Source organism: Lactuca serriola, chromosome 6 (genome assembly GCF_051521515.1).
Source record: "Lactuca serriola cultivar US96UC23 chromosome 6, Lser_US96UC23_V15, whole genome shotgun sequence".
In the NCBI taxonomy this organism is placed as follows: Eukaryota; Viridiplantae; Streptophyta; class Magnoliopsida; order Asterales; family Asteraceae; genus Lactuca; species Lactuca serriola.
In genome coordinates this window covers 160,874,344-160,887,874 of record NC_136413.1, presented here as the reverse complement: position 1 = coordinate 160,887,874, position 13,531 = coordinate 160,874,344, and the positions used below count along the sequence as shown (strand labels likewise).

General features: G+C 32.3%; 1 protein-coding gene across 1 annotated transcript; it reads left to right on the top strand.

The window, feature by feature from the left end:
- The first annotated feature begins 4,235 nt into the window (after positions 1–4,235).
- LOC145057191 (ethylene-responsive transcription factor 6-like) lies at positions 4,236–5,281 on the top strand. Its single transcript, XM_079004976.1, has one exon. It carries the CDS (start codon positions 4,297–4,299, stop codon positions 4,960–4,962), a length of 666 nt encoding a protein of 221 aa, XP_078861102.1. The 5' UTR covers positions 4,236–4,296; the 3' UTR covers positions 4,963–5,281.
- The last annotated feature ends 8,250 nt before the right edge of the window (positions 5,282–13,531 follow it).

Below are 13,531 nucleotides of genomic sequence, written 5' to 3'. Positions count from 1 at the left end.
CCCTTACGAGCAATTGTTGGCATATACATGGTATCTACGTGAGATAACATATTGGGAAAATGACATATGAGGGTAACCAATTGTAATTTTTGTTCACATTTGATCTTTTGTTTGTACACCATTAACTATTAAACTCTCATTTTGTGTTCAAATTGCACCACATGAAATTGTTTGGATTATCACTAATACCTATTGAAATGAATTTTAGTTCTTAAAGTAGATGTGTCAATCAATAACACGACACATAAAAAACAAACAACATGAAATAAAATTAGGAGGAAACTAAAATTCGAATTCGTATTCATGTTGTGTTGCAGTCAAGGTTCTAAAAAGCTCGTCATGGCTCTGCCATGGCGCGCCACGACTCCAAGGCTTGCACATGCCGCAAAGCTTAGCCAAAATGCCGCCTTAACTCATATATGTGTATAAAAATGAATAATAGTTGAAAATACATATAAAAATATTAATTATATAGAAAATTGTCGCCTTAAGTCACGCCTTACAAACGACTCGCCAAGGCTCGGAAAAACTTGAGGCTTGACATTGCCGCCAAGTCACGCCTTATGTTATTTAGAACCTTGGTTGCAGTCAAGTATAAAAACACAAGTTCGTGTCGTGTTCATGTTCAAACTTAGACACAAAATCGACACAACATTAACATGTTTTTACTGTGTTTTGTAAGATTATTATTAACTCAAAAATTAGAGGTTTATTTTATTTTATCTTTTTCGTGTTTTTCGTGTTGATCGTTTTTATAATCGGGTCGTTTTTATGTTAGTAAAATAAAACACGACATCGTGTCATGTCGTCTTATATAAAAAACTGTCATGTTTGTCAGCTAAAACCATGAAACGTTTGTCCGAATATAAAAGCTTGATTGTTATCATGTTTTGGGTTTAACATACTTAGGTGTTGTTTGTTTTTAAGGGATATAAGGTCTCTAGTCTGTAGATCACATATGCAAAGAAAAGATGAACCAAACGTCTGCAATCTGCAAGAAAAATAATGTTTATTTTTTAACGTTTATAAGCTGATAAAATAAATTGAAAATAAACTAATTTTTTAAATTTAAAAGAGTTTTTCAACATTGAGATTTAAATAATTATTGTTTATCAACTAAAATATAATTTATACAATCACAATAACATTTTTTTAAAAATTATTCATTCCATATAATTCGAAACGACACATTCGATTGCTTGTATTAAGAAAAGAAATTATGGCTCAAACCCTCTTTCCTTATAAAATTGTGAAGCGCAGAATGTAAAATTGTAATGTTAGTTTGTATAACCAACAAAAGTTGTGTCATCCTTTTCAATATATAGATATGATTGATTTTTTTTAAAAACAACATTTTATAATTACAAAAAACACTAAATAAAATTGTTTCTGTTATAATCTTTACAAATTTGTGTCTATTATAATTTTCACATAATTTTTAGCACATATAAAGTCTCTTATATTAAACACAAGAAATAAACATCTTATTGGAAAAGAAAATTAAAAAGTTGTTCAATGATTTTTTTTTTAAAATCATGATTTTAATTTGCCCAAAATTAATATAGAAAAAGGTGAAGGATCCTTAGTTATATATAAAAGAATTTAATCATTATTATTGTCTAGAAGATGTCTCTAAAAACTTCTCGTCCGCAGATTTTTGTCTATGTTTTTTTTTTTTTGAAAAAAGGGTGTGCAAACATTTTGCTCTCTGCAATATACTAAAAAACAGTTAGCGAAAACATTCAGATGTAAATGTCTTCTCGCCTGCATACTTCTGCCAAAAAAATAAAAATCACCACATTAGTGTCTAGTGAAAGTTTGGCTATAATGGTTGTAATCTACAATTTGGGGAGATGAAACGGATTATTGTTATAAGGATACAATTTTAACACGAAATGAAGATTTAATGGTCAATCATGAATATAAATAATCAAATATAAATAAGTTACCCTTTTAGTCCTTATAATTTCACATATCACATGTATATGTCGATTGGACGTAAGATGTAGTTTACACAAAATTCAAAAATTCAATGGTAACGATATATAAAAACAGAAAGAAAAACAAAAAATTGACAAAATATGAATAAAAATGATAATTACTTACATTTCTAAGTTATTTCTTATTTTTATATGTATATACGTGTTGCACGTGATTTTATATGTTTGCGACTCTTTTTTTGGGTTTTTTTGTTCGATTTCTCTCTTTTATTTCTACAAAATATACACACTTTTACTGTTTCACATACATACAAAAAATTTGGGAAAACTGACAATTTTTTTAGACAAAATGCAAATACCAAAAAAACTAAAAAGGTTAAAAACAAAATAATAATAATAACAACAACAATAATAATAATATAAAAACTATCGAATCATAATGACTTTTTCGTGAGAAAAAATATCAAAACCTGGTCTTCAATGAAAACTTGGGTTTCTAAAAACATCGGTGACTTGTTAATTGGTGAGTAGGTGATCAATTATTTAATAAAATTAAAATGATAATGATTTCAATAAAAAGAAAAAAAAATACTTTTATGTAAATTGTCTCTTTATCTATTAGTTCATTATAATTCGTTATGGTTAAATAAATAAACAAGTGATTGTCTGGTTATTGCAACTTCTTGCCGATTTAAAAACCCGAGTTCGAGCTTCTTGACATGAAACGGAATATGTACATGAAATACCTAGAGAACGTAAATTTCATAAAAGATGATGTTTTATGTTAATTTGATTGATTAATTAAACGCATAATTATGTGTTCACCAAAATATGGAAAAGGTAAGAAACATGCCACCGGAGTTAGAAAATATTGAGGCTGGTCGTTCAACTATGAACGTGGTTTTATTTAAAACAAGTTCATGAAAAAGACTGAGATATTTTATTTAAATATATTTATTTGATAATAAAATAGAATATAAGGTTTGTTTGATGTTTTTTTTATTGGATCTAATTAGAGGTTGTGTTTGATTCAGTTATACTTAAATTGTTTGATATAATATTTAGAAGTCTTTGACTCGGTTTTGGCTCGTCTGAGATACCTTTTTAAATTCATGGATAACTTTTACTCAGTATTGTAAAAAAAAATAGTTGAAACAAGACCGAAAGAAATATGTCAAAAAAGATTTCTGAAAACGTCTAAATACAATTTATTTTGACTCGCATATTATGACATGGGTATTGCAAACAAGTTGGATTACGTTACTAATTCTTATTTTTCATATTTTAGATAAGTGATAACCAATAAAGATGACAAATAATAATACGACTTGATAAAAATACATGATACGAAACAAAATTATAAGGAAATTGAAAGTTAACTTTATGTCTTGTTTGTGATAAATGCAAAAAACACGACGTCGTATTGTGTCGTGCTTGTGTTCAAAATTCGACACGAAGTTGACACAATTTAACATTTGTTTGTTGTCTTTTTCGTATTTGTCGTATTTGTTGTGTTATATATGATTATGTATTAATTACATAACTAAATCTTATTTTATATTATCTTTGTCGTGTTTATCTTTTTAATCGGTTCATATTAGTTTAATAAAACACGACATCGTGTTATATTATGTTCGTGTTACATAAAATATCGTCATTTTGTATCATGCCAAACATAAATACAACATAATTTGTCCGATTTGCTCCCCTAATAAACAAAATATGAAAAGTAAATATTTGCAACGTATCCTCTCTTGTTTGCATTGCACTCCAACTTATTTTAATTCACACATAAATATTTATTAGAATTAAAATTCTAAACAATTCAAAGAAAAAAATAATGTTTAATCACAATATATTTCAATACACATTCTTTTAGAAACGACAAATACAAATAAATTAAACAGAAGTCTACTTGTAATATTTCAGTGAATACCGAACTCAGTTACATGGTTATTATTATAAAATATAAAATTTTGACCAACTAAAATTGTAATCAAATTAATATGTAACCATAGAGTCTAGTCTGATAGTGTTAGAGGTGTTTTTTTTAAATGAAATTAGAAATGGTTTAGGTGTTGATTAGTTTGAAGTTCCAAGCAAATATTGTTTATCATAAAATTAAAATGGATAAATGACTAAATGAGTCTTTAAGTGGTTACTTTTTCCTTTGATTTATCATAAAATTGAAAACTTTATGCTTTATAAAAAGAAATGATTAATTTGGAACCTTCGACGCAATGACGATTTTTTGTGGACTCCTTCCCTATAAATATTTATTTCCACTCCCCTTTCTACTCCATTCCAATTTACTCCATAAATCTTCTTTTTCAATCGAAGCTTCATTCCTTTGATCATGGCGACACCAAATGAAGTTGCAGCTCTCGAGTTCATCAGGCAACACCTTCTAGACGAATTTGAATCCTCTCCTATCGATCAAATCTTCACCGATTTCACTTACACACCTAGCTTTAACTCCGATGATCATTGCTCCATTTCCAGCTCTCACTGTGATTCTTCGTCTTCAACCACTTCTCCTCTCTCTGATTTCTCCAATCATTCCATTGATTACGATTTAACTCGTACTATCAGTTTTTCTGAAACTGAATCCACAGAACATGAAACGACCAATCCGGTATCCACAAAACCAGTCGAACGAACTGCCGGAGGGAGAGAAGAGAGGAGATACAGAGGCGTGAGGCAGAGGCCGTGGGGGAAGTTTGCGGCGGAGATCCGAGATCCAAAACGTCGCGGATCTAGGGTTTGGTTAGGCACATTCGATAGTGCGATTGAAGCAGCGGAGGCGTACGATAAAGCGGCGTTTGCGATGCGAGGTAGCAAGGCGATTCTTAATTTTCCACTTGAGGTTGCGTCGTTGAAGAAGATGGATGAATACGGTGGAGGCCATAAAAGGGACAGAGAACATGAAGTGGTGGTGGAGAGGAATACGATAATGGCGGAGACTGCCGTTGATGATCCAGCGACGCCGTCGTCTAATTGGATAACTTTCTTCAATAGCTGAGGTGTCCGGCGAACCTCCGTCGCCGAATGCCTACCGATGAGACATTCACAGCTTGTCATATGAGTTAAATGGCGTTGCAGAAATCATTGAGAGCATGCAAATATACAAATCACAAAGCTTCCAACAGTGATCAATCAAACTTCGTTTCAAGGTTTACAAGATATTTGAACAATTACACAACTTTCTTGTTTTGATCTTGTTATAATAGCTGAAATTCATCTAAAATAACTCGAAAGATATTGTATCCTACTTCAAAAGAGTTGAATATTTTTATTCATCAGCTGATAATGAGAAATTTGATTTCTTCCTACCCATTAAATGGTATGATATATTGGATGATTATATTTCATCAAATAATTAAATTAAATGTGATTTAATAAAACTTTGATTTTTATTTATTTGTATAACAAGGGGTTAGATATATATAAAATTATAAATATCGATTATATTGTATAAAAAAAATAAGAAATAAAAAGGTGATCTTATTATCTTATATAAACCTAGATCCCATTCACATGGTGGTGACTGGTGTGTCTTACACATGGCCTCATCCATAGAGGATTTACTACTATTCTAACAAATTCTTTATGATATTATTGTAATAATTTTGTTAAGAAGCTAGGATTGATTCATAACACACATGATGAATTTTTAAAACTGTGGATTGCAAAAACAAAATTAATCAACCCTTAAAAATGTGTATAAATGTCATTTTGTTCATTTTGTATATTATATTTCAAAAATTATATAGTTTAGTTAGGCTATGTTTGGCGGACTAGCTGAAAAGCTAGCTGTTAGCTGAAAAACTAGCTGTTAAATAAAAAGCTAGTTGATAGCTGAAAAGCTAACTGATAAAAAATAACGTTTGGTAAAACTAGCTGAAATATATAAAATTACATAAAAGGACATGTAAGAATATGTGTTTCTATAATTAATTAAGGGGTGTATTTGGAAAATTTTAAAAAATCTCCTAAAAAGCTAGTCTAAGTAGCTTTTCAAAAAGCTAGCTTATCAGCTATTTTTTTGTCTTACCAAACACGACAACATAAAAAAACTCAAAAAATAAGCTAGCTTATCAGCTGCCTGTGGCACGCCAAACACAGCCTTAAGCATACAGCCAACTCATTATTATATACAATTAGTTTTACATTTAAAAAACATGTGATTTTTTTATGTGATATTTGTGTCGATGTAATTGTTTTGATATAAACCTTTTCAATAATGAATTATTTAAAAAAAAAAAACAGTTAGATTTTATATGAATATTTAATAAATCTTTTTTTTAAATGACAAATTTTATAAAAATTGTCACAGTGTAAAAGAAAGAAGACGGTGCAAAAAAAAAAGAAAACAATCTACATAATATCAAAGGAGGAACAAACTCAAACTTCTCATTTACAATTACCAAAATTATCTCTATGTTTCATCCAACTAAAAACCAAAGAAATCATATTAGCCGTCAGCTTTGAAGAATTCATCTCTAACCAGTTAAACCAAACATCATTATTTGTCTTCCAAACACACTACAAGTAACCTTAGCAAATAGCAAGGAATATCTTTCTCTTTTGGGGACAATTCCCCCATGTGACCACAAAGTTCACAAAATCAAAAATCGAAATAAATTTTTGAGGATAAATATCACACCAATTGAAGATCCAAATGAGAGCATCAAACACAATAGGAGAATTCAAGAGAATGTGATTTGCCGTATCCACCTCATTGATACACATTAGGCAAAAAGAAGATGGAACTTTAATACCTCTCTTGGATAGAGCTGCCCTTGTGAGTATGTGCCCCAAACAAGCCTTCCAAACAAATCCAATACATTTAATAGGAACCAATTGAAGCCAAATAGTGAGATTGCTCGCCAGAACGGTCAATTTTCCATCCGTGAGGCCTTTAAGATCGCTCATAATGAACTTGTCATCAGTTGACAACTTCAACTTCCAATCATTAGGGCCATTAGACCACACCACTTGGCTAACCATATTAATAATCGAATTCAACTCCAACATCTCTTGCAAACTACAAGGCTGCATTTTCCAAGATCACGAGAAGCTACCATCTGCCTACCTGTAAACTATAAAACATGACTTCTTCCTATCAAGTGCACATACAGATGGGAATTTTGTAACCTGGCTTCCATTTCCTAACCAATCATCGAGCAAAAAAGGATGCGTGCTCCGTCCTCAATCTGAAATTCAAAAATATGAGAAATGTCGATAACAAGTTTGTTAAGAATCGCTATGACTTTGACAATACTACTGGATGTGCCTTGAAGAGATTTTTAGCCCAAGATGCAATATCTTTCCTTTCACAATTATGAATACAAACTACACGTCTCTATAAAGGATTGTTTTCTTTTTTTGAACATCCATATCCATTTAATAAACCATTTTAATTAAAAAAATATATATAATATTAGTTCGGAGCCACGCATTAGATACGAAATATCCATAATAATATTGAAATATAATATAAATTAAGAAATTCCACTAAAACCTAAATAATTTGAAGTTGTTAATTACTATATTAATAATTTTGTAAATATAATTTGTTTTTCAAAAAAACTAATTTAAATGAAAAGTTTTTATAGAACATTTTAGATAAATAATAATAAATTAATTAACTTTATTACAAAAAACGTTTAAAAAGATTAATCATTAGAACTGTGAATTAATTGGTGGTCAAAAATTAATGGAATAATAATGTTAAATTAATGTTGAATCATATCATAAAGTAAATATACTATGCATTTGTTTTATAATATTAAATTATTCTTCTATAATTTTTTTTGTGTCATTTTATATTTCTTAACTAACTCGTTTTTATAGAACATCATTTTCATTTTCATCGGTTAGCTTATTATCTTTTAAACCAACAATTATTTTTTTCTTAGATAGACAATTAAACATAACTTAAAAAGAAAGATGTATATCTTTTCTTCACGGTAGACTTATGAACTTGTCTTGCTTTTCTATGTCTTAGTAATCGTCCTTTTGACAATAGTTTAATGACTTTGAGTTTGTCGTTGTCAATAAATATTTTTATTAATTAATCTATCTTTAAATAATTTTATTAAATTATATATAGGACAAATATTAGATTATAAGACATAAAACATATATTTTAGACTAAGCTACCACCACATAACATTTGGAAGACTACATGTACATGAAATCGACGTATGGACGTTGTTCATGTCTTGTTGACTTTTCTTTCGTTTCTCATATTATCTAAAAAAGGATATAATGATAATTGATAAGTTGATAGCCTTTTAAATTGAAGAAGAAAAAAGTTAAGAGCAGAAACATGATGTAACTCGAAAGCATATACTCATTGATATTAGACAAAACTTCAAAAATGGTCCTTGTGGTTTTCGAAAATATCAAGTTTAATCCCTAAGTTCAAAAAACCTCACAGATCGTCCCTGTGGTTTCAAAACTTTTAACATTTGGTCCTTTCGGCTCACTCCGTTACCATTTAGCTGTTAAGTCAGGGACATTTTTGTCATTTCATTACCCATGGACCATTTATGAGGTTTTCTATTACTTTTTTTTTAAATAAATAAATAAATTTAATGTGCAAGGGTCCCACCTCTCTCTCTTTCTCTCTCCCTCTCTCTCTCTCTCTCTCTCTCTCTCTCTCTCCCTCTCTCTCTCTTTTATGCCAGATAGCCAAAAGCATCAACTTCATCTTCATTTTATATCTGGTAACCAAAATCAAAACTTGGAAACTAAAAACCCAAGATTTGGAGGTGCTTAGATGGCTTGTACCCTGATTGGTATTCCCATGGAAAATCGTTGCCACTCCATCACCCAACTATATGTAATTTCTAGCCATGGACCATCGTATGACCTTCCTCCACAGTTAAAGCAATTTGCTCGAATCTAATTAGAAAAAAGTGAACCCAGGATCAAATATTTCATATGGGTTTAAAATCCCCCGACTCCATACTTGCATCTGGATCTAAATTTGTTATTAGAGATTGCATTTTGTGCCTAAATCGTCGTACTCGGAGGTTCCGAAGGGGAAGAGAAGGGGGAGGATGGTGTTCGGTGGTGGGTTCGATGATGATGATGCTCATGGAGGTTCAACAAGAAAAATAGATAGATACGTACCAAAAGCAATGTAACACCCGAATTCCCAGGTATATTAATTATTCCTTTTATTTTTGGAGATTGAGAGGGGGCTCGGCGAGTTGGTGTTTAGACTCGCCGAGTATGGTCGCGGATTAGTATTCGGGTTCACAGCCGGACTCGGCGAGTTCATGAGTGGACTCGGCGAGTCCACGCTGTTTAATGAAACCCTAATTTCCTGGGTTTAGGACCTATTTAAAGGTCCTTATGGCCGTCATTTGCGGCTACCAAACCCCAGAGAGAAACCCTAAGAGATCTAGAGCATTTATGAGGAAGGAGAGGCCATTCTTGATCTTTTGTTGGTGTATTTGCAAGAAAGAGGTGACCAAGGCAAGAGGAGGCTGAAGGAGGTGCGATTTTGGTGACTTCAGAGTTCATAGAGTTCATATTGAGGTATTTATTCGGACCTTCTTCAGTTTTGGTGTTGATTCTTAGAGTTAGGGTTTTCTAACCCCTTTAGAGGATGGATAAGTGGAGCAATTGGTCCCTTCTCGAGTCTATGCTTTGGATCTGGACCCAAAGAGGTCCAGAGACCTTAACCATTGGAACTTTATGAGTTATTTTGGGATCCATGAGCTTAGGATGTCATTTTTGGGGCTAAATCACCAAGTTAGACCATTTAGATGTTATATGAGTGTCAAGGTCTGAACTTTACGTGATTATCATGCTTGGGAAGGTCAGATCTATGGATTAAAGGAACAGATCTGACCTCAGGAGGTCTATGGAGTTTGTGCATGGCATGAACGCGCCGAGTCCGAAGATCTAACTCAGCGAGTAGGATGAGGGTTTCCCGAAAATCACTCAGTGAGTAGACTTGCCGAGTTGGGGAAATAACTCGGTGAGTCAGGGAGAGTTAGGGGACTGAAGTTCAAGGCGGAACTCGTCGAGTTGTTCTTGAGACTCAGCGAGTTGAGTCGGGGTGGCCCCGCGATTCATGACAGGTGTGACCCGTCGAGTAAGGGGAAGAACTCGACGTGCCAAGAGGGACTAAGAGAGTCAGTAGACACGTGTAGACTCGCCGAGTCGCCCAAGTGCACTCGACGAGTCGGGTCAAAGTTTAACCGTTGACTTTTGTTGACTTTTAGGGTTTGGTCAACAATGTGGCCTTTGAGCTGATAGAGGGGTAAAAGGGTCTTTCCCTTAAAGAGGGTTGAGTCTAGTCTCAAGAGTTATATTTATGTGAATATTTACTTTGTGTGATTAGGCAGAGGCTAGATCATATTTCTACGAGTCAGAGATATACCGAGACATCTGAGGTGAGTCTTCTCACTATACTTTACCTAGTGTGGTAACAGAGTCATGTGGCAGAGTATTCTAGAGTTACATGTCAGGGTATTTGTATGATATTATGTGTTGTGATTTATTGTGATATGTGATATGCATGATTCAGAGTTTACAGAGTTAGGACCAGTGGGTCCATAGAGTTATGGGACCAAGAGGGTCCCACAGAGATATTCGACCAGAGGGTCAATAGAGTTACAGCCTTGAGTGGCTGATATGTGTTTATGTGGTATTTTAGGGAACTCACTAAACATTTATGCTTACAGTGTTATGTGTGGTGTTTCAGGTACCAGTGATGATCGCGGGAAGGCGCCGGCATGACTCGTAGACACGCACACTGGAGTTCATATGTTTTGATCTTGGGGGTTTTATATTGAGATAGTGATGATACAATATTTTAAAATGTGGATGTAAATGAAAATACATGGTTTTTTTTTAAATGCGAAAAATTGTTTGAATTTTTTTGGTGTTACAAGCAAGCTCTTGATGTGTTTTTGGTTTATCTCATCTGATGTTGACAACGGTGGTAGCGAGGGAAGGAGGAGCAAAGCAGTTTAGCAACAAGTGGGGGTGTTCGACTGTTGATGCTCGACAAGAAGAGCGAACGAATTAAGGGAGTCAGTTTTCCGGTGGCTCCCCTTTTGGCTGTTAAGCCTTGTCGCCGGAGTTGTAGCTTCAAGAGATGCAGTGATGGATAAAGAAACAACAGGGGCGTTTTTGGATATCTTATTGACGAGAAAGATCAAAAGGACCGGTTTCTACAGAGGTTTCCACAGACAGATAATTTGGATCTCAACCCGCCCCTTTCGACTCTTTCGAACAAGAAACCGACGTCAACGCTGTAGAAGATGTTGATTTCAATCATACGAATAAGATACAAATCACTAAGGTGGAGACCCGTTTTGTTTCTGAGCAGAACCACACCATAGACTGGGTGATTATCCATTTCGATTTCAGTTCGACTAATGGTGAAACCTTACTCGATATAAGTTTTATTAAGAACCATGAGGAAGAACACGATCAATTTTAGAGTTTAGATGACGTTGGGAAGACAAAGCTTTTATTGAGAACCATGTGTGTGTATTTTCTGGTTCTAATTCTCCCGCCAGATCTGAAACCTAGATAAAGATTTGCAAATTCATCAGAAAGAAAATGGAAGAAAATCCAGATCATAAAAAGACTTAAAATCCTCAAATCTGGAATCGAAGGCTACAAAATTACCACTAAATTTGTTGAATGGAAATAGTAAGTCAGAAGAGATATGTACATAGATGGATACATATGACAAGTGTTTATTTGTATAAAGAGAGAAACTGAGAAAGCACCTGGATTTTCTAAGATGAAAATTGACATATGAGAGAAAGAGAGGGGGGTAGGACCCTTGCATATTAAATTTATTTATTTATTTAAAAAAAGTAATAGAAAACCTCATAAATGGTCCCTGAGTAATGAAATGACAAAAATACCCCTGACTTAACGGCTAAATGGTAACGGAGTGAACCAGAAGGACCAAATGTTAAAAGTTTTGAAACCACAGGGACGATCTGTGAGATTTTTTGAACTTATGGACTAAACTTGATATTTTCGAAAACCATAAGAACCATTTTTGAAGTTTTGTCTTGATATTATGTACATGTACATTCACAACATTATTTATTTATTTATTTTGCAGAAAACAACTTCGTGGTACAGAATATTATATATTCCATAAAATTTACTTTAATTTTTAATGATCAATTAGCTTTTGTTCTTTTATTGTTGAGTAGTCTAAATTTAGCTTTTATATTGTGTTTGTTAACTAAGAAATAAGATTTTAGTTGGATTTCTACTTTTTGTATGATAAACTAATTTCTAAGTAATGTCGTTTGATAAAAATAACATATAAAAAATAGAAAAAAGAAAACTAAGAGTTTCTTGTTACGAGAATCAAGATGGGTCTTAAGACCCACCTAATTTTTTAATCTTCGTTCATATTTATAGATGTCAAAACTTTATGAAATATCTTAATAAAATTTAAGACATACTTATAATAGACAAAATAAGAAACAAATAAATCAAATAAATGGTGGAAAGTTTATACTTAAATTTAAAAATCAAATAGTTTTTTTAATGACGGAATAAGATTAAAATCACTAGCAAGGTGCTAGAAAAGTTACAATTACAAATACATAAAGGAGAGATACATCAATCGAACCAACATAAGGAATCTAAAAATTACCTGTATTCTTAATTTCAGTTAAAAGATAAAATCTAGATATCATCTGTCGTTATCACTGGGTTGCATTTCTGCTTCATGAAAACCCTATCATTTCTAGCTTTCTAAAGAGACCGTAACAACTTGTAAGAAATAGTAGTAAGCAACTTAAATTTCTTCTTATCAGCATATGTTGACTTAAGAGTCCGGAATTAAAGGGGAGGAATCAAAACCTATCTCACATCATATATAAAAGAGAAAGAGATGTAATTTATCAATGTTATAAAAAAGAACGACGAATGGTTATACGGTTTTATAGTCGGAATTAAAGGGGAGAAATCAAAACCTACCTACATTGTTCGTTGCATTAAATGATTGTTGCAACCAACCTTTTAAAAAACAATAGAGACAAAATCATCTAAAGTAATAATCTTTTTGCAAAAATCCGGTTTTAGAGGTCAAGTAAACCGGTTTTTACTTGTTTTTAAGACGTTCGACATGATCGCTTTTTACAAAGTAGTTGGTTTTTACTAGTTCGACGTATCCGACTTGTCAAATATTGTTGAATTCTTTTATTTTTATCGGCTTTACTTAATTACAGAACCACATGTTATTTATTCTAGATTCACCAATTTTTTTTTTATCGTGTAGGAAAAAAAATTCCATATATGATTAATAAGTTCTTGCATTATTGAATTCGTTAATTTTAATGTTGAACTATAATGTCTTATTTATTTTTGTAGTTGGAAATTTTATCTAGATTTTAAGAAGTTTTTGTAAGACTTTTAGTTTGCATAAGCTTTAAAAAGAAAAGGATAGCAACTCATAAAATTTAAAATGCAATTTAGATTGAGAATTTTCAATTCAATCAAGGGCGAGATAGCTAGTAGTGGAAAGGAGATTCTAACATGATTTTTTTGGTTCTAAAACTTGAGATGTTTAATTGATGTGTGTA

What these genes read in the sequence shown, in the direction of transcription:
- LOC145057191 (XM_079004976.1), top strand. Translation starts at nt 4,297, where the DNA reads ATGGCGACACCAAATGAAGTTGCAGCTCTCGAGTTCATCAGGCAACAC.